This window comes from Patagioenas fasciata, chromosome 16 (assembly GCF_037038585.1).
Source record: "Patagioenas fasciata isolate bPatFas1 chromosome 16, bPatFas1.hap1, whole genome shotgun sequence".
Classification (NCBI taxonomy): Eukaryota; Metazoa; Chordata; class Aves; order Columbiformes; family Columbidae; genus Patagioenas; species Patagioenas fasciata.
The window spans coordinates 440,161-458,757 of NC_092535.1; the positions used below are offsets into that span (position 1 = coordinate 440,161).

Below are 18,597 nucleotides of genomic sequence, written 5' to 3' on the forward strand. Positions count from 1 at the left end.
GTTCCAGGCAAACTTGTCAACATCGACACGAACTCGTTGCGGTCTTCGATGCGGCCCGGCTTTGAGGATATCATTCGCCGATGCATTCAGAGGTTCTTATGCCATAATGATGGACAGTCGTGGTCAAACAAACGCCACTATCATGAAGGTAAAAATCTGTTTGCAGTGGTTGGTCATCCTGCTTCTCCTCGTGTCTGCAAAAATGCTGAATTCTGCCTGTGTCCATGTTTTTTCGTATCTTTTGTTAGTATGAATTGCTGTGGCTCATATTGCAAAGCTGAAGGAGGAGGATGAGTTCCTGAGAAGTAGGAATTGTGATGGAAGTTGTTTTGGTTTTCCAGTGTGTTCTGATAGTTTTTATCTGAGTTCCTCCTTTCCTCTGGCCACGGGCAGCTCGCTAGGAGTGGTAACGGTGGTGGTGCCTTTTTCTTAGTCGAGACACAGAGGTTCAGGGTGCGCTCAGTGTCCCGGTGTTACGTGTTGTGTAGTGCAAGCTCCATGACTCGGTGAGGGGCCGGGAAGCCACCGTGTTCAGGAAGAATGGTGACGTTTTCTGAGTTTTCTAAACTCTGGTCGTTTTCAAGGGTTCACAAAGTACTTCAAGTAGTGGGGATATTAAATCAAGAGAAACTCAGACTGGCGGAAAATGGAGTTTCCATTCCATTGGAAGTTCTTTGACGTAACTCATTAAATAAATCCTAAATTTACAAGAAATTTGGAGCTCAAATTGAAAGCAATGGTTTCCACATTTTTTTAACTGGAAATAAACTTTTAAACGTTTAAACTTCAAAACAGTCCATCTGAAGGTTTCCAAGTGTCCTTTCTGTTCTGTATCAATTACCTGTGTATTTTAGAGCAATTCCCACTTGGTTGGTCAGACCTGCTCCCCAGGGAGAAGCCGTGGAAACCTACCAACCTAGCCCTGGAAATCCTAATACATGTAGGGCCTTGCCATCTGTGCATGGTGAGCACAAAATCATCTGTTGCCTTTTATCTTCCCCTACTAATTTAGGAGAAAATGGGGAATATTGCCTTTTTCCCTTTTTCTGAATATCTGTTTTTTATCTTCTTTTTATAATCTTCAGCAAATGAGGGGTATCATGTTAAATATCTATAGAGTGCATATTAATAATTCTTGGGCTTTTAACTATGACCTATATGTGTGTATTTCCTTTGCAGCTTACACGCAGGGTCACGCTGAAACACCATTGTATCGGTTCTCGTTAGCGGATGGCACCATAGTGACGGCACAAACAAAAAGTAAACTGTTTCGAAACCCTGTGACCAACGACCGCCATGGATTTGTCTCTACCCACTTTCTTCAAAGGTGAAACCAGTGGTATCTGTTTGTCGTTTAAGTGTCATAGCTTTTAAAAATACATCTGAAGAAATAGCGTACCAAGTATTTTATGGGATTGAAACTCAAACGTAGTTTGGGAAGCAGGGTTGCACTGGGCGCACGTGAGCGTGTCAGCCTAACGCTGACGCTCCGGACGGCCCCGTGTGGCAGGAGGGCAGTACCAGCCAAAAGAGGCTTTCCTCAGTGCCTGCATGGAGCCTGTGTTGGATCTTCGTTATTCATTTGCGTTAACGGTCATTATGACGAAATGCTGAAAGTAGAAATGCTCAGGCACATGCTTTATCCGACTCTTCGTAACTGCAGACCGGTTAAAAACACAACAAAACCCCCTCAGGTGCATCATTGATGCCTCAGAGTTATATGTACCTTGAATAGCAGTTCCTGGGAGCAGTTCTCGTTGGTTGCAAGAATAATTGAAATGCCGCTCTGGAAGGAATCTGTCTGCTGCTGGCATTGAAGTGCCCGCAGATGCTGGAAAAGGAGGAGCGGAGGTGGCTCAGGGCGTCGTTGGTGTGCGCGGGGGAGCAGTGTCACACACTGACCGGGGAGGGGACTCGCAGGAGGGGGGTGTTTAAACTGAGAAGTCTGGCTCATGACTGTTGATGGAAGAAGGCGGTTTGAGGGGCGATGCTGTCTGTCCGCACGGCTCAAAGCACCTGAAGGACCAAGCACTTCTGTAACGAATAAGTGAGTGGCGTGGCTTAGTTCTGCTGTTGCGGAAGCTTGAATTCTCGCTGCTCTTGTGGAAAACAAAACTTGCACAATTATTTAACAATGTTATTCTGTCTTTGTAGCACTTGATTCCAAATAAGGTTTTAATTTGTTTCTGGGGATGTTGTTGAACTTACAGAGAACAAAATGGATATCGGCCAAATCCTAATTCGGTTGGGCAGAACATGAGAGCAGCCGTGGCCGGGAACGCGAGTTCTGCGGGCGGTGTGATGGCCGCGTCCCCCGGCCACGGGCTGGCAGCGCAGAGCAGGAGCTACGGGCTGGCGGAGCCCGGCGCCGTGGGGCAGCTCAGCAGCACCCGCTACGGCGGCCCCGGGAGCGTGGGGCCAGCGAACTCCGGGCCCGGAATGCAGCCCTCTGCCTATCAGAACAGCAGTTACGGGTTGAGTATGGGCAGCCCACCGCATGGTAGTCCTGGTTTGACTTCCAACCAGCAGAATCTAATGATATCTCCTAGGAATCGAGGGAGTCCAAAAATGAGTTCGCACCAGTTTTCTCCAGTTACAGGTACTTTGTTTTTGCTGGGATCTCTTTTTTTATTATCTTAAACTATCTTTTCTCATGTTTATCTGAATTCCATCTGTCGTCCTTTGTAACAGTTCTGTGTGACCTTGTGCATGTTACTTAAGTGTAGTATACCTAAAATTATTTATTTAAAAATTACTTTAAAATAATTAACTGAATCTGGCAGTCATACGTAAACTGAAGGAAAAGTAGATACAGGCAGTACTGTGGTCTAATAAGTTGGATCTCTGTTGTGTGATCCAGGTATGCACTCTCCCATGGGATCTGCCAGCAACACCGGCAACAACACGTTTTCTAGCAGTTCTCTTAGTGCTCTTCAGGCCATTAGTGAGGGTGTTGGAACTTCCCTTTTATCAACGCTTTCTTCACCGGGCCCAAAATTGGATAATTCCCCAAACATGAGTGTATCTCAGCAAAGTAAAACAAGTACCCAGGACTCCAAAAGCCCTTCTGGTTTGTACTGTGAACAAAACCAAGTGGAAAGTTCCATCTGCCAGTCAAACAGCAGGGATCTCCTCAGTGAGAAAGACAGCAAAGAGGGCAACGTGGAGGCATCTGAAAGTCAGAGAGCGCCGTCTGAAAGCAAAGGGCATAAAAAACTGCTTCAGCTACTCACGTGCTCCTCAGATGACAGAGGCCACTCTACAGCGTCAAACTCCCCTCTGGACTCCAGCTGTAAAGAATCCTCCACCAGCGTTACCAGCCCTTCGGGGGTTTCCTCGTCCACGTCTGGGGGGGTATCCTCCTCCTCCAACGTGCACGGGTCGCTCCTGCAAGAGAAGCATCGCATTTTGCATAAATTGTTACAGAACGGTAACTCTCCAGCAGAGGTGGCCAAGATCACAGCCGAAGCCACTGGTAAAGACACGTATCATGATGTTAGTAACGCTGCCCCTTGCGGAGAAGGCACCGTCAAACAGGAGCAACTGAGCCCAAAGAAGAAGGAAAACAATGCTTTACTGAGGTATTTGTTAGATAAAGATGATGTGAAGGATCCACTTTCCAAAGAACTGAAGCCTAAAGTAGAAAATGTGGATAATAAAATGGGACAATGCAGTAGTTCTACAATTCCTACTTCCAGTCAAGAAAAAGAGACAAAGATAAAGCCGGAACCCCCAGAGGAGGTACAGTATAAAGTAAAATGATGGCAGCGTCAAACCGATGTTTTCTTATTCCAGTGAATGGCTAAATATAGAACGCCCTTGTTTGCACGTGGGTGTAAATTTGTCTAGAAAGTTCTGTGTGAATGGCGTGACACTGTATTATCAGGTTTTGCTGTAGAACTGCTGTATAACCTAATGTGCCGTACTGAAGTTGTGGGCTAATGTTATCAATGAGTTATGGTTTGATTAAGGTAGCCTATATTTACAAACTCTTCCTTCACATACAGTCTTTAATATCTGCAATTTCACATAGTTCCATCTTTTCAGATTAGTGAGGAGCTAAATAAAAGCCGAAGGAAAGCCATGTGCTAGTGAATAACCTTGGTGTTTCCCTGTGTCTTTGCAGATGAGTGGCGACTTGGATAATTTGGATGCAATTCTAGGTGATCTGACTAGTTCAGAGTTTTACAATAGTGCGATGTCTGCAAATGGAAATAACCTTGGAACAAAGCAAGCATTATTTCAAGGGAATGCACTGATGGGTAAGGAATTTAGTGTCACCTTGGTTTTAAAATTAGGGTTCTTTTCTTGCCTGATGTAAACATAATGTGTTCTCAAACCCTCAGAGAATACTTTCTTGATCTCCTGTATCTTCAAGGACAAATGTAATGCAGAATGGCTAATTGTGCTTTCATAGGCAATTAGGTACAGCATTCGCTGTCTCGACAGCACTCATCTGCTATATACACAACGAATAAAGTTAACATCGTTTCCTGATTTTATGTTTTCTTCTGTGTTTGTCTAATGTAGATTTCTCAGAGACATCAGGAAAAATGTTTTGTGAGCTGCAAATTAAAATTTGTGTTCCTTACAGATGACTAGGGAAATAATATGGGATTGGTGGCAAGCTTTGGTTGCCCACTTACTGTGTGCAAAACCACCTTGTGGCCTCGGGAGTGTAACCAGTCCTCCTGGTCACCGAGGAGCGCCCTTCCCAGGGGGCCGAGCAGGAGGGGAGGGTGGCCTTGCTGCTAGACCAGCGTCATTGTCCTTGTCGCTTCCTTTTGTAACGTGGGCCAGCGCCTGATTATATAGGGCAGTAGACTTGCTGCAGTGACCTAAGGAGATGAAACATGGATAATGAGAAATGTAAAACCAGGTACAAGAACACGTAAGGCCGCTGCCGCCATTGGCGGTGGAGCAGAGCGATTTCTGGGTTGAGTGCTGTGCTCAGGAACACGGTCCTTCTGGATCCAGCCTGTTCCAAACCGTCATTTGGCTTGGTTCTGTCGCCATGTGAGAGTTACCTAAAGACTGGGCAGTCCACTCGCATATATCAAGGGATCTGTCATAATAGTGTGTTTCAAAATGTTAAAAACGTGGTTCATTATAGAACTGAAATTGAAATGAACACTTTTATGTCTAGGGCCAAAGGGAGCTGCATCTGACTTTTCCTGTAAAAGGTCCTGACTGTGTACTCAAAATGTGATTTGTGTAGTGAGAACATAAACAAAACAACTGTTCTGGCTTGTTGAAGGTCAAATGTGTGTGCCCATAATCAGATCAGACTTATTTAAGTCATTGATGGTACCTCCTATTTAAAACACCCCGCTGCATGCATCTTCTCGTTGTTGGACAGGCACGCGGAGCCCGCAGTCGGCGCAGGCTGCCCGCGCGCCCTTCGCCAGGGCCGCGTCGCTGGACAGCCCGGGCGGCCCGGGCAGGAGCGTCAGCGCCTTCTCCATCTTACAAAAGCAAAACCTCATGGGTGGGAGCCCAAGAATGATTGAAAACCAGGAGAATTTTGGAGCAAATATGGGTTTGTTGATTTTTGTACAAATAGACCTCATTGTAAAGGAAAAAGCTTTATGTAAAACATGTTGCGAGATTATAATATGAGTTTTGGTTAGATGAAACCTTAACGTTAAAGAGTATTAATTTTATCATCAGCATATAAATGCTTTTTAATTATTATCCCTAGCAAAAATTATAAGAACACAACTGTGTACCATCTGTGTATTTATTTCCAGTACTGTGTTTAGTAGTTAAATTATTTTGTAGTATTTTGAGTTTTGAATTTAACATATGTTTTCAGTAGATAGAAGCAAGAACAGGTCACGATGGCAGTCAGTTATTAATACTTTAAAATATATTTAGATGAGTATAGTTGTTTGATTTAGAACTTGGCACGGTAAGCTTTGGGTACTGTTGTAGGAGTTCAGCGAATTGCTCTGCCATTGGCAGGGGTCTCTGTTGGTAAAACAAAACCCCATAGATGTAATTTTATTACCGAAACGTGTAATGTGTCCTGTGTGAAGGATTATTGTGTGTTCTGGCGTCCATGGCAGGAGGTGCTCCCAGCAGAAGTGTCGCGATGGCTCAGCACCCGGCGGGAGACTGGGGCTTGCCGAGCTCCAAGGGGAGCAGAGCGGAACCTGCGGCTGCGGCCGTGGGCAGAGCGGGACCCGAGTTCAGCGCCTCGCTGCCCAGGCCCGCGGCCGGCGGCTCCGTGCCCGGGCTGCCCGCTCGCTCCAGCAGCGTCCCCGGGCCGCGGCCCGTGCTGCAGCAGCAGATGATTCACATGAGTAAGTTCTGCATGTTTTATTGTTCCACTCAGCACAAGTTCACTGGTTCCTTATTGAGCGTTCGGTGTCAGAGTCTTCTTGCTCTGGGTGGAATACCAGCTCTCCAGCCCAAGGCTTTCTGGGGTAGGGACTGTTGTTCCCTGGCTGGGACACCTGATGAGGTTTTGGCATTTTCGTTTTCTTCTGGTGCTATCTGTGTGTTCATGCACAGGTAATTCATGCTGAGTCTCCAGATTTTAGGGGTAATTTCTGTGTATTTCTTTAGTGAAGTGCTGCTCTGCTGACTTCCAGGAACTAAGTGCCACCTGTGGTTATATGAGAGTGTGCTGGTATTCTGATTGATTCATTGTGCTTCTTTTTTGTTTGTTTGTGTGCTCTTAACTTCTTGGTAATCAGCATTTTTTAAAGCTTTTTCTTGAATACTTCAAAATTCTCACATGGAGCACTGAAATGCCATATAAAACCACACAGCAAATACAGGTTCTCTTGTAAGCATTCATGTTTGCTTTGGAGAAAATAAGCTGAATGTCTAAAATACGAAGAGAGTATTAAAGCCCATAGTTTTTTCTGGTTTATATCTCTAACAAAATGGTCCTGTCCAGTGTGCAAATGTGGCTTGCTCAGAAGGGGCTGTGGCATTCCTTTTCCCTTTCTCCTCCTGGGGGCCAGCAGGGCTGTCAGCAGCGCTCTGGGACGGACGGGCTGTGTCAGTGTGACGCGGGTAGAAGGCTAAATCGGGAAGAAACTTCTGCAATCCTGACAGAGCTCCCTAGACGCGGTTATTGCTGGGCGATCCCTGCAGCAGCGGGAAGCAGAGGGGTGGCCCTCTCTGCCGTGCAGCGCCGCTCGTCTCTGGGCAGGCGGGAGGAAGCTGCTCTCACAGAGAGCAAACACTGTTCCGTACCTCGTTTCTTTTGGTTTTCACCTTGTTTGGAATTAAAATGCCAAACGTTGCTGATGTCACTGTGAAAATGTGTATTTGCTGGTACCCAGATTTCACTGGCCAGAAAACTCTCTTTTTTTGGGATGTAAAGTTGCTGGATCTGTCAAGTTCCTGTTTTAGGGGCTCAAAGATTAGAAATAGCAATTGTGCTTTAGCAGGGTAGCCGCTTTAGATTACTGTCATGTCTAAACCCGCGGTCTATATCTGAAGTTATCTTGTGTGACTTATGTATGTATACGCTTTAGAACATGCTAATGCAAAGCTTGTGAAGCTGCTCGACAGTTTGTGCGGTCCACAATGCTTCACGTGGCCCTTGGCACAGCAAGGCGATACTTCTTGTTTTTAAACATCGCATGCATGTTTTACCTTGCAGGACCGAGTGAGATGAACATCGGCATGGGGGGGAATCCGTACGGACAGCCAGGCCCATCCCACCAGCCCGGCTCGTGGCCGGACAGCGTGCTGCCCATGGAGCAAGCGTCGCGGGGCTCGCAAAACAGGTACAGCTGGGGAAGCTTTTAAGAGAAGTTTAAATAAACTGCTCAGTGTCGGAAGAATTTAAGACCTGGAGAAAGTTACTGTAGCACGTAGTGTGGGGCTAACAGGTTTGAGTAGGAATGTGTTTCCAGTTCTGCTGCTGTCTTCTCATGGTGTGAAACTGGGTATCTGTTAACCCCGCTCCACAAAACGCATTGCTAACAGAATCAGTCCTTGAGTGGAGTCACAGAGAAGAGGTGGGGAAGTCTGAGGGTCCTGTCTCTGCAGCACGTGCAGAAGCCAGGAAGAAAGAGAATTTACGTGTGTTGAAGGGCGAATGGCAGTTGAGTGGACACTCCAGGACCTAAATTTGGGACTAAAGTTCTTAAATCTTACTTCAGTCTTCTGAGTGATTATAGTGCTTAAAAATCTCCAGATCAATATATGATATATGCCTTTATAGTCCGTAATGGCTGTAATGTTCTTGCATTTATAGACAATTAGTCAGAAACTCTTTGGATGACCTCTTGTGTCCGGCACCCAGTATGGAAGGCCAGAATGATGAAAGGGCGCTTTTGGATCAGCTGCACACGTTGCTGAGCAATACGGATGTCACGAGTCTGGAAGAAATCGACAGAGCGTTAGGGATTCCTGAGCTCGTAAACCAAGTAAGCAAACAGAGATCTTGGCCATTTATTTTCCAAAAACCTCCCCCGGTTCCAGCTTCAGTTTGCACGGCCCGCAAAGAGCACGAGCAGTTCTGAGGATCATTTGGAACTTGCTAAAACCACAAAATCACACTGCCGTTTGTACACGTAGCAGTTTAAAAGCGCGGAAGAGCTTGAATAATGATACCAATCTGCCTGTGTAAGCAGTGTGCAGCAGAACTGATTTTAAAAATGTATTATTATTTTAAAACGTTGCTATTTCGTTTGTCTGGAGACTAATAGTAACCTGTTCATGCCATTTCTACCCAAGAAACTCTTGGTTGTTGTATGCTGTGTTAGATTTATTGGGTTTTTAAGAATTCCTACTCAAAGAAAATACACTGAAAACATCTTTTTATCTGTTGAAGGGACAAGCTTTGGAACCCAAACAAGATTCATTTCAAGGTCAGGAATCTTCAGTTCTGATTGAGCAGAAGCCTTCGTTATATGGTCAGCCCTATCAAGGGCAAGGGGCAGCACTGCCCGGAGGTTTCAGTAACATTCAGGGACAGCAGCCGTCCTTTAATTCGGTGATGAACCAGATGAGCCAGCAGAGCAATTTCCCAATTCAGAGCATGCATCCCAGGGCAAACGTGATGAGGCCTCGAACCAACGCACCAAAGCAGCTCCGCATGCAGCTCCAGCAGCGGCTTCAGGGGCAGCAGGTGATCTTTTGTTCTTGTATTTACACTTTCTTCTTGTTTCAGAGTGGAATAAAGTGCACACTGAATTGTGTTGCCTCATGAATATGAAAATTGGCATTACAGCAGATGATCGAAAGGACAGATGTTTCATTTTGACAGTGCTTTTCACGCTGAGCGCCTAATGGCTGCAAGAGTGAGAGAACCTCTATTAGAACAAGCGTTTCTCCTCCATCAGCCTCCGTGGGTACCGATTGCATCGGTTCCCGCAGCGCTGTTGCTACTGAGAGCAGGACTCCGGTGCTGAGCAGCTCCGGGCGATCTCTTTATCCCTGTATAGGTTTGGTGTCTATTTCTGAAGCTCACTGGTATCATTAAATAGGCAGCTGCATTTCTCCTGTAAATCTAAAGTTACTTCTTTTTCACTGTGTTTTCTAACTGATCATTTGGGCTCATGGAAATACTGGTTTGCTTTCCATTTATTGATTTGATGTCATTTTAGGTATTTTATTAGGGCGAGAGTAGGTACAGCCACGTAGGCCTTAAGAGTGGGTTGAAAGCACTACTTAGAAATTGCTGCATGATTTCAGCATTGAATTCCCCATGTGGAAATGCAGTCCTGATACCAAACAGAGTGTGGAAATAAACCTTGGAAGAAGGTGAGGTGGTGCTGTGTGACGTGGAATGGCAGTGTTTAGTCCTCAGGGAGCACGGTGTTCTCTCGTGGCGGTTCTGTGGCACCAGTTCAGTCCGCGTGGCTTTGGAGTTTGCGATGGAGAGGAAGGCAGACAGAGTTGTATTATTTTAAGGAAAGCTGGTGGTTACCCTCTTCTGTCCAAACCATGATTTGGAACAGTCTGCTCTGTATTTATTCTTAAAAAGTGCTAATTTCAGGCGAAGAAAAAAAATAAAGCAAATGAGTGCTGCACTGCGTGGAGGGTTTTCCTTGTGTGTGTGTTTGAGCTGCTTAACCAAATAGTTCAATGTTCAGGTACATCAGCCGAGGCCAGAAGTAACCATTGCACTTTATGGATTCGGGAGGTCTGTAAAGAATGGGTTTTGGAGGAGCTGCCGTTGCTTTGTTCAGATACCAGTGTTTCAAGCTAATAGTGTTAAAATGTCTTTTTCCAAGTTTATGAATCAGACCCGTCAAGCGCTTGAAATGAAAATGGAAAATCCGGTGGGTGGCAATTCCTCCGTGATGAGAGCAGTTATGCAGCCACAGGTGGGATCGCAGGTAAGTAATTATGACACTACCAGCTGAAACAGCAGTTTTTAAATAGACACATCTTTTACATATCTGCTTGGAATATGGATCCCTTTTCATGGTCCCACAACATTCCTCTTTCCCTTGTACCATTTTAGAAGGTGCTTTTCTTACCTCTCTTATTCGTGAGGCTTCAGAGGGATTTGTTCCTTAGGGCGTGCTGTCAGTACAGCGTGCCCGCAGTCTCCTCCATGTAGGATATGGTAGCTAATCTACTTTATCACTGTTTAGCGCTAATGACCACTTAATAAAACCTTTGATATTTTGGCGATTTTTGTACTGGCTGTGGGTTTTCTTAACTCTGTGTTCTGATAATGGAGATGCTGGGCCTTAGAAAGAGTGTAGGGGATTTGATTGACTCTTGACATGATTTCATTTGTAAAAGTGTTTTCTAATATGATTTTTCTTTTCTCTGGGGGTAGCAGCAAGGTTTTCTTAATGCTCAAATGGTGGCTCAGCGTAACAGGGAGCTAATAAGTCATCATTTTAGACAACAGAGGATGGCAATGATGATGCAGCAGCAACAGCAACCTCAGGCCTTCAGCCCCCCGCCAAACGTGACAGCCTCAGGAAGCATGGACAGTGCTCTGGCCGCCCCCCCGATGGCTCAGATTCCTCCGCAGCAGTTCCCCTACCCACCCAATTACGGTACGGGTGCTAACATGGCTTATTTTGTCTGTCTGTTGCTCTTCTCACTTTCTTCATTCATTATTAATCCAAACTACCTAAATACCAATAATTCTGGAAAACCAAAAATACTTCTACAACAAAGGCTAATTTTTCCCTTACTGTCATTGCAAGAAGATAAACCTGCAAGTGCTAGGTGATGGTAACTGTGTTGTCTGTCCTTCGTCTTTTAAGGAATAAGCCAACAACCTGACCCTGCGTACAGCAGAGTACCGAGCCCTCCCAACCCAATGATGGCGTCAAGAATGGGGCCCTCCCAGAGCCCCATGATGCAGCACCCCCAGGCAGCACCCATGTACCAGTCCCCGGAGATGAAGGGCTGGCCCTCAGGCAGCATGGCCAGGAGCAGGTGAGTGCACACTCACCCTCTGGAGCTCTGAAAGTGTCTCTTGTTCTGTCGACAGCAGAAGCCGTGTAAAATAGCTTGTAGGAGGAACAGAAGAGGGAAAAAGAATTCTATCTCTAGTCTCTGTATGGCCCTTGATCCTGCTCTGGTTTAGGAATCAGACCGATGAAATGTCACTTATGCTTATCTCCATTTATTCACATTGGACCTCTGCAATCTTTGTAACTGAAAGCAACATTCAGTCTTTGAGTATTGACAAAAATAACTTGGGAGGTGAACTATGGCGGTTCGGAATAGTATTACAAAGGGCACAGCCTTAACAGAAGCCTCCAAAAGGTTAAATGGAAAATACGTATGCATGCTTCTGTGTGTATGGAGCAATTCCGAATTCCTTCGGGAGGGAAATTCCTGTTTCTGTGTTAAACAGGTATTAGGTAGAAACAAGTTATTGTAAAAATAGTTTTCTCTTGCACATTGACAGCCGGTGCAGGGAAAGCAATACATAATATGTAAAGTTCTTGGAAGGTAATTTGATCTGCCCTTTTGTGCTTCAGCTTCCCACAGCAGCAGTTCAGCCACCAGGGCAGCCCAGCCGCCTACAGCATGATGCACGTGAACGGCAGCGGTGGCCACATGGGGCAGATGAACATCAGTGCCATGCCTATGTCAGGGATGCCTCTGGGTCCAGACCAGGTCAGTTGTGCAGAAGGATCTGTTGACTCTTTTCCCATTGAACACAACTCGCTTCGAGCCATTCCTCTGGCTTCATCTTGTTCTCAGTTACCCTGTTTGTGTTTCCATCTGTGGACCTACCATTTGTACGGCCCAAGAGATACCTTATTTTTGATGATATTTAAATCGAATCTATGATGAACCCAAGCTGTAGGCTGTGAGTAGCTGCTGACTTTGAAGCGTTATAGGTAGGATCAAGGCTTAAACTGCAGAAAGGATGCTTAAATACTTCCGAGCCTGGAGAAACCCCAGGAAGCAAAACACAAAGACTATGAAGAGCCTCTTCAGCAGATGTGAAAGGTTGTATATGGTGGCCCTCGGGAGTCAGCCCAGCAATCCTGGTAGCACAGGATCCTCCTCCTGGCAAAACCGCTGCTGCTGCTTACCCCTGTAACACCTCAGAACAGCTGGCGTGTGCACAGCAAGAACCTACGGAAAATGTAGGCCCTTAATTTAAGGGAAAAACGAGCCAATAAGGCACTGCAAAGAAGGCTGAAATACTGGTTTTGCTGTAGTCTTTTACTAAATACCAAGGGATGAGCAATGTAATGTTGAGATAAGCTAAATTTATTAAGTAGAAAGTACCTCATGAAATGTTGTCTAAGGTACCTAAGGAAGCAGCCAAAGTAATGGAGAGTTTGGGGGGATAAGTAAGGTGTTGGAGGATGCTGATGTAACAAGTACCTGTATAAAGAGGGGAGAATGGAAATGGAAGTGAAATAGCCCATTCTCCAACCCAGCCTGTCGTACAGTGCAGATACTCAGCACGTTTAGGAAACTCTGGGACCGCGTTTCTTTTCAGAATGCAGTCTGTTGACCGCTTTCTCAGCAAAGGTGGTTTTTAATTTCCTCTGTTGCTTGTTCGGTCTCTTCTTTAGCAGAAGTACTGCTGACCCCAGACCGCCTCCTCGCACAGGAACGCGCCGTGCTAACGCTGCACGGGGTGGTAAAGGAAAGCTGCGCGTTCTTCACAGCAACTCGTGCTGGCCTTACGGAAATATGTGACTTTTCCTGTTAATCACCATGATGTCCTAAGTTACTTCATTCAGAGGGAAAAAGAACGGAAAAACCCCAACACAAGTACACGTAGCCGGAGCAGTGTGTGTGTGCCTGATGTCGTGGTGCACAAAGAGGTCAGAAGTCTGTCTGGCGCTGCGACTTCGGCAACGGCGTTGAGGGCCGGCCGGGCAGGGCCGCTGTGCTCGGATTTCTCTAGAACAACATGACAAAGAATGTAGTTCCTGGCCTCGGCTCTTTTATATCAATTCCTGAATAGAAATGCTGCTTTGGATCTCTTACCCCCAGCCAGGATCTCCCCAGCAGAGCGGCAGTGCAGTGCATTGGCACGAACTGGTCCAAAGTCCTGTCCATTGAAGCCAAGGGGTAAAAAGAGAGGCTAATAAATTTAAATTATTTAAACACAATTGGGACGAATATTGACATACTGATGTGCAGCTGAGCGCACTTTATAAAAGACTGTATCACGGATTCATGCAATATCTCTGGTGAGGACAGTATGAAGGTGGCTGTACTCGTGTCCCTGCTCAAACACAGTCTCTTAAGGATGATTTGAAAAGGCTGCATCATGTAACGTTTTCTGTGTGTGGAAATTAGAGCAATAATCTTTCATCTTTTTGAAAATAACTTCGGCCGACTCAAGGCACTGCGGGCTGAATCGCAATTTTGCAGTCTTTTTGTGAATAAACTTTGTAAATATGATCTTTAAGATAATGTATTATATATATGACTTTTGTAGGTCACTAACTCATTTTTGCAGAGTTTGTGAAGCTAAATATTTAACAAAATGGATTTCTGTAAACTCAGTGTAGTTGAGGTCCAAATAGATTCTCTTTCTCTTTTGTTTTTAAATGCAGTTCAATGCCGTTGAAGCTGGGTGACTCGGGCCCACGTCCTTCTCCTCTTTGGTCTTCAGCTCTTCATTATTTTTACATCTTTAACATACAGCTTTTTATAACAGAGCAGTTGTTAAATGCTTTCTCCCCCGAGAGCACTTTGCTTTTTCCATGGGGCAGTCTGAGGACAGCTCGGCGCGGTGAGACGCGATGGCTTGTCCTGACTTTCCAGAATACGTTGCCTTTTCCGTTGATGACTCTGGTTTGTGTCTTGGTCGATTTTACAGACTCTAAATGTTCTTCAAAAACGTTTGTCTGTTGCAGAATATTTGTTGTTACATGACATTCAGAAACCTTTAAGGACATGAAGCCACAGTTCAAGCAAACGGCTGCACCTCATCGGCCTGTTCTGATAGTCGTGAATGTATGCTCTGAGCAGGTTTCTTTCATAGCAGTATTTAAGCCTGGCTACAACTCTGTTCCTGTTACTCGCTGGTAGGTTCCCTCCTCCTCTGTTTGGGTTCCTTAAGATGAAGATCCCTTTGCAGTTTTTCCAAGTGCAACCTCTGAACTTCACCCGGGATGACCCAGAAATGTTCAAGATTCGTGGTGCTTTGGTTCTGTTGTTCACTGTGCAATGGAAAAGTGACTTCTCCCGAGTGAGGAAAAACAATGACCAGTGTTCTTCATTAATCTTCTTGGTACTGTAACCCAGAGGTGGTTTATTGTTCAGAATGTTAATGATCTTCCATTTTAATAACAAGAAATACTGTCACAACCTCAGCACACAGCCGGTTCTGTTCCAAAGGGAATGCAGAGTCGCTCCATCTGCCTCCTGCCAGCCTGGCTCTGCAGGTAGCAGGGGGTGTATTGATCAGGCGATGGTATTTATGTGACACTTCAGTCCGCTTCATGTGTGGTTTTAATGCAAAACTCGTAAATGCCTGAGGAACTTACTCAACAAACAGATACGTTCTAAGAAATGAGAGATGTAAGTGCTGCCTACTGAAGCTGAAAGGCAGCAGTCCTTTGGTGTTTATGTCCGAGTAGAACAATCGTTATACTCTGTGGTTGTTCATTACATGGATGGAAACTACAAGCCCTGATTGCTGTCATTAGGTGAGCTCTGGATTAGAACTGATTTTATACATCATGCCCTTTTCTTCTTCTTTTTAATGAGGGATTCTATGTATACGTCTGTGTTTAACTGGTACCTGACTGATGGTATAGAGGATCATCGTTTTCTCGCCTGTGTTGAGAATGTTGGAGCTTTCAGTACCTACTTTTGCTGAATCCAAAGAGTTTTAGTTTAAACCCGATGAAGGGGGAGAGGGAGGGCAGCAGGGCTCTGCACGCTGCACCGGGCGGGCAGGCCTGGCCTCCTGCGGTAAGGAGCCCGGCCGTGGCGGCGGCTGCCGCTCGTGTGACGTCCACCGAGCCCGGTTCCGTTCTGCAGCAGCAGGTTTTTCCGAATGGCTTGAAAAACCACCTGTGTGCCCTCTGCCACCAGCGCTGGAACGTTAGCGAGCACGGGGGCGCTGAGCGGGGCTGCGAGGAGCTTCGCGTTTGCTACGGCTCTGTTACTCCTTCCATCACAGAAACCATGTTTATCTAAATTTCTATGTAGTATTTTCTTCCAATCTTGGCCTAAAATACTGCTTTTACAGTTAGAAAATCAGGACCATTTTTCAGTCATAAGACAAAACTATTTGATTGTTGTACCAATTAGCACACGTTTTATTTCCGAATTTATGTGCAGACTACCAGGTGACAACGCTACAGCAAGCGCGAGATAATGGAATTCTGAGAGCAATATTTAAAAATCCTCAGGAGAAGGCGCACAGTATTGAGAACTGCATTCAAGTTGAGTTTACATTAAGTATTGCTTGAAATAGCTCTATCTTTATGTTGCAAAACAGAAAGATCATGGGGACTGATTGAGAAGAGAGCTGGTTGTGAGGCGTTACTGCTCTTCTGATTTTTGTGTTTGGATGTTAATAATGATGTAAATAAAGGTTTCTATTTAAAAATCAGAACTTGGTGCCGTACTGCATTAGCCGGCTGAGGCCTCAGGGCTGACAGCGGATCCCAGAGCAGAGACGGCCGCTGCCATGGCCAAGGAAAACTACGTGCAGCAAACGGTTTAAGATTTTTCCCGACTGGCTGTGAAGGGATGAAGGGATTTGTGACTTGGGCCTTCCACTGTGAGACCCTTGTAGCAGCTGAAGTTGTGGAACTGGCGTCTTGCACCGCGACAGCAGCAGCGTGAGCAGAGCTGCAGGTGGGAGCTCAGCAACCGCCCTTCCATGGATCACCAGCCCTGTCTCCGAACGCCCGGGGAACGGCCCACAGCCAATGCGCTGCTCTGGAAGCACCAAAATGTGTTTCTGTCGGTGGGCTTAAATGCGGAATTTTTTACTTATTTATTTGCACTGATCCAGGACGTCAGCATCGAGCAGATGTGTCTTTGGTAATCCGTGAAATCTGTGACAGGTTATAAACAAAATCTATGGCTAGATTAAGACAGACATTCAAATATTACCTCCACAATTAAGAAAAAAAACCTTGCAAACACATTTGGTAAGTGTACTCGACTCTTCCCGTGTGATGCTCGAGCGCAGTTTTGCTGTGTAGCACACACCACAAAAGGCCCCACTGCTGCTTCTTGAGAGGGGTTTTTTCCTCCGTTTCTAAATCCAGGCGTGTTGTTTGCGTGGGGTGTGTGGTACCAGGGGGCTGTTTCCCTTCTGAAGTAATTGCACTTGTATTTCCTAATGTGCAAAACCAGGACGGGAATCAAACCGATCTCCATGCCCCATTTTCCTGTTTCTGGCTGAGTGAAGTTTGCGGCTCCTGGCCAGCGCGGCCCCGTCTGCCCGGAGCTCCCGCCCTTGCAGCAGGGAGCGGTCACCGTGACACAGCCGCACTACAGGGATCCCCGGCGCCCGTGCCGCGCTGCGTTTAACGAGGTCCTTAGGAAGTTCTCCGAGTGACTCCGTACACTGTGCTGCCTTAGTAGAATGATGGGTGTTTCCTTTTAAAAGCCTTTAAAGAGTCACTAACTGTCATGCTATGTTTTTGCAGACTGAACTAGAAGTAGGTTATTCTTTTCTTTATTTGCTACACGTGTTGAGCTAGCTGCCTTTTTTAGAAAATGAATGTAAAAGTTACAATACTAAGCAAATGCTTTCTTTTGGTTCTGAACATACAATAGAATATTTTACCACGTAAAAAAACTTCATACAAATCTGATCTCATTAAAATTTAAGATGTACATTTACTGAAATTTTTCAGTACTTTTAAAAATGGACAAATTCTGAAATCTACTGTGCAACATTAAGTCACATTTTGAGAAATGGTGTGTGGGCATTCCACTCTTTTTATTAACAAAATTCTTCACAACCTGAAGGAATTGGTTTTCAAACAGTATATTGACCAATATTTACATAACCCCTCCGAGAATCTGGCGTCGTTAGTGAAGAGTTTCTCTAATCCTCCTAGAGGCGGCACGAGGAGGGACGAGCAGACGTGGCACCAGAGCGTGTCCTCGGGAAAGGTGAGGAACGTCCCGCTGCCGAGAACGCTCCACGCTGCTCGCTGTGACCCCCCAGTCTCCTACAAGCTCTTTTCCACCATTACCTGTACCCAGACAGAAGCAAAAGCGTCCCCGTGAGCTCGGTGTCCCTTTGAGCCCTACTTGGCCCTGCCGTCTCCTCCTGATGGGAGGCACAGCTGAACGCAGGGGCGGTTTCGGTCTCGCTGTCCGTGCGCTCTGCTCTGCCCCGGGACGTCAGTGGTGTCCTTGGAGCAAATGCGTTGTGGAGCAGGTGAGGTATCATCCAAAGCAAAAAGCAGGTACAATAGTGGATTTCAGAGACCTGTACTTTTGACAGCGTTTCCCAGATTTCTTTGCATCTATTTAATTCACTCACCAGTGCAAACATTCTATCTATTTCAGCCTCAAAGTTTATCCAGCCCTGGGGCTGCCAGAGTCCTTCCTTCCGAGGTCAAACACGGCTCCGTTCGGTCTGTACATGGACTCCGGTGCTGGCGGTTTGTGTCCTCGTGGAGCGGCGGCCGGGGGGGTTTAGCCCTCCCATCCTTCCCACAGTTGTCCTCTAAGATAAAACACACACAGTTCAGTGCACAACATTTCAGTAGGAAGTGGTTAGAAATATATTTTTGATGGTTCTATGCAGGGAAAACCCAACTGAAATACTGTAGAGCAGCTATACAAATAGAGCAGGTGTATCAACCACGGCAACAATCCAAGCGTGTCTGAAACTTCAACCTGTACAAAACTTTTCTCTCATTAATTCTGATTGGTTCTAAAGCCAATCCTGGATCTCTCCAGCCAGACAAAAGTCACCACTGCAGGAGCAAACCCCCTGGCAAGGTGAGGATGCTGTGCTGCACCAGCTAACACACCTGAACATATTTGTTCATCGCTCCATTTGAAAGCACCGTATGATTTGTAATGAACTGAAGTCTCGACCCGCTGCCGAAGGGGAGACAGAGCCAGCGACTGCTGCGGCAAAGGGAACTTCTTCATGTCTTTAAATCTGCGTCTCACCCCTGGGCTCTGGGAAGTGGAGAACTGAACATCATCTCCAAGATGTAAAGGGCAGTTACGTAAGCA

At 45.9% G+C, this 18,597-nt stretch overlaps 2 protein-coding genes across 19 annotated transcripts in view; one reads left to right on the top strand and one right to left on the bottom strand.

The window, feature by feature from the left end:
- The window catches only part of NCOA3 (nuclear receptor coactivator 3), a 61,601-nt gene extending 45,607 nt beyond the window's left edge, over positions 1-15,994 (top strand). For 7 of the 10 annotated variants that reach the window (XM_065849642.2, XM_065849648.2, XM_065849646.2 and 4 more), the window contains 15 exons: positions 8-148; positions 1,180-1,327; positions 2,211-2,599; positions 2,861-3,741; positions 4,127-4,262; positions 5,360-5,539; positions 6,069-6,305; positions 7,622-7,748; positions 8,222-8,393; positions 8,801-9,097; positions 10,206-10,310; positions 10,763-10,988; positions 11,202-11,376; positions 11,928-12,066; positions 12,984-15,994. In XM_065849642.2, coding sequence (XP_065705714.2) covers positions 8-148; positions 1,180-1,327; positions 2,211-2,599; positions 2,861-3,741; positions 4,127-4,262; positions 5,360-5,539; positions 6,069-6,305; positions 7,622-7,748; positions 8,222-8,393; positions 8,801-9,097; positions 10,206-10,310; positions 10,763-10,988; positions 11,202-11,376; positions 11,928-12,066; positions 12,984-12,998 — 3,368 coding nt within the window. In that variant the 3' untranslated portion in view covers positions 12,999-15,994. Of the gene's footprint in view, positions 1-7; positions 149-1,179; positions 1,328-2,210; positions 2,600-2,860; positions 3,742-4,126; positions 4,263-5,359; positions 5,540-6,068; positions 6,306-7,621; positions 7,749-8,221; positions 8,394-8,800; positions 9,098-10,205; positions 10,311-10,762; positions 10,989-11,201; positions 11,377-11,927; positions 12,067-12,983 lie in introns of those variants that run through there. The other 3 variants (XM_065849650.2, XM_065849651.2, XM_065849652.2) reach the window with 3 other exon arrangements.
- Positions 15,995-16,377: 383 nt separating this feature from the next.
- The window catches only part of SULF2 (sulfatase 2), a 98,516-nt gene continuing 96,296 nt past the window's right edge, over positions 16,378-18,597 (bottom strand). For all 9 annotated transcript variants that reach the window (XM_065849655.2, XM_071815466.1, XM_065849654.2 and 6 more), the window contains one exon: positions 16,378-18,076. In XM_065849655.2, coding sequence (XP_065705727.2) covers positions 18,046-18,076 — 31 coding nt within the window. In that variant the 3' untranslated portion in view covers positions 16,378-18,045. The remainder of the gene's footprint in view (positions 18,077-18,597) is intronic.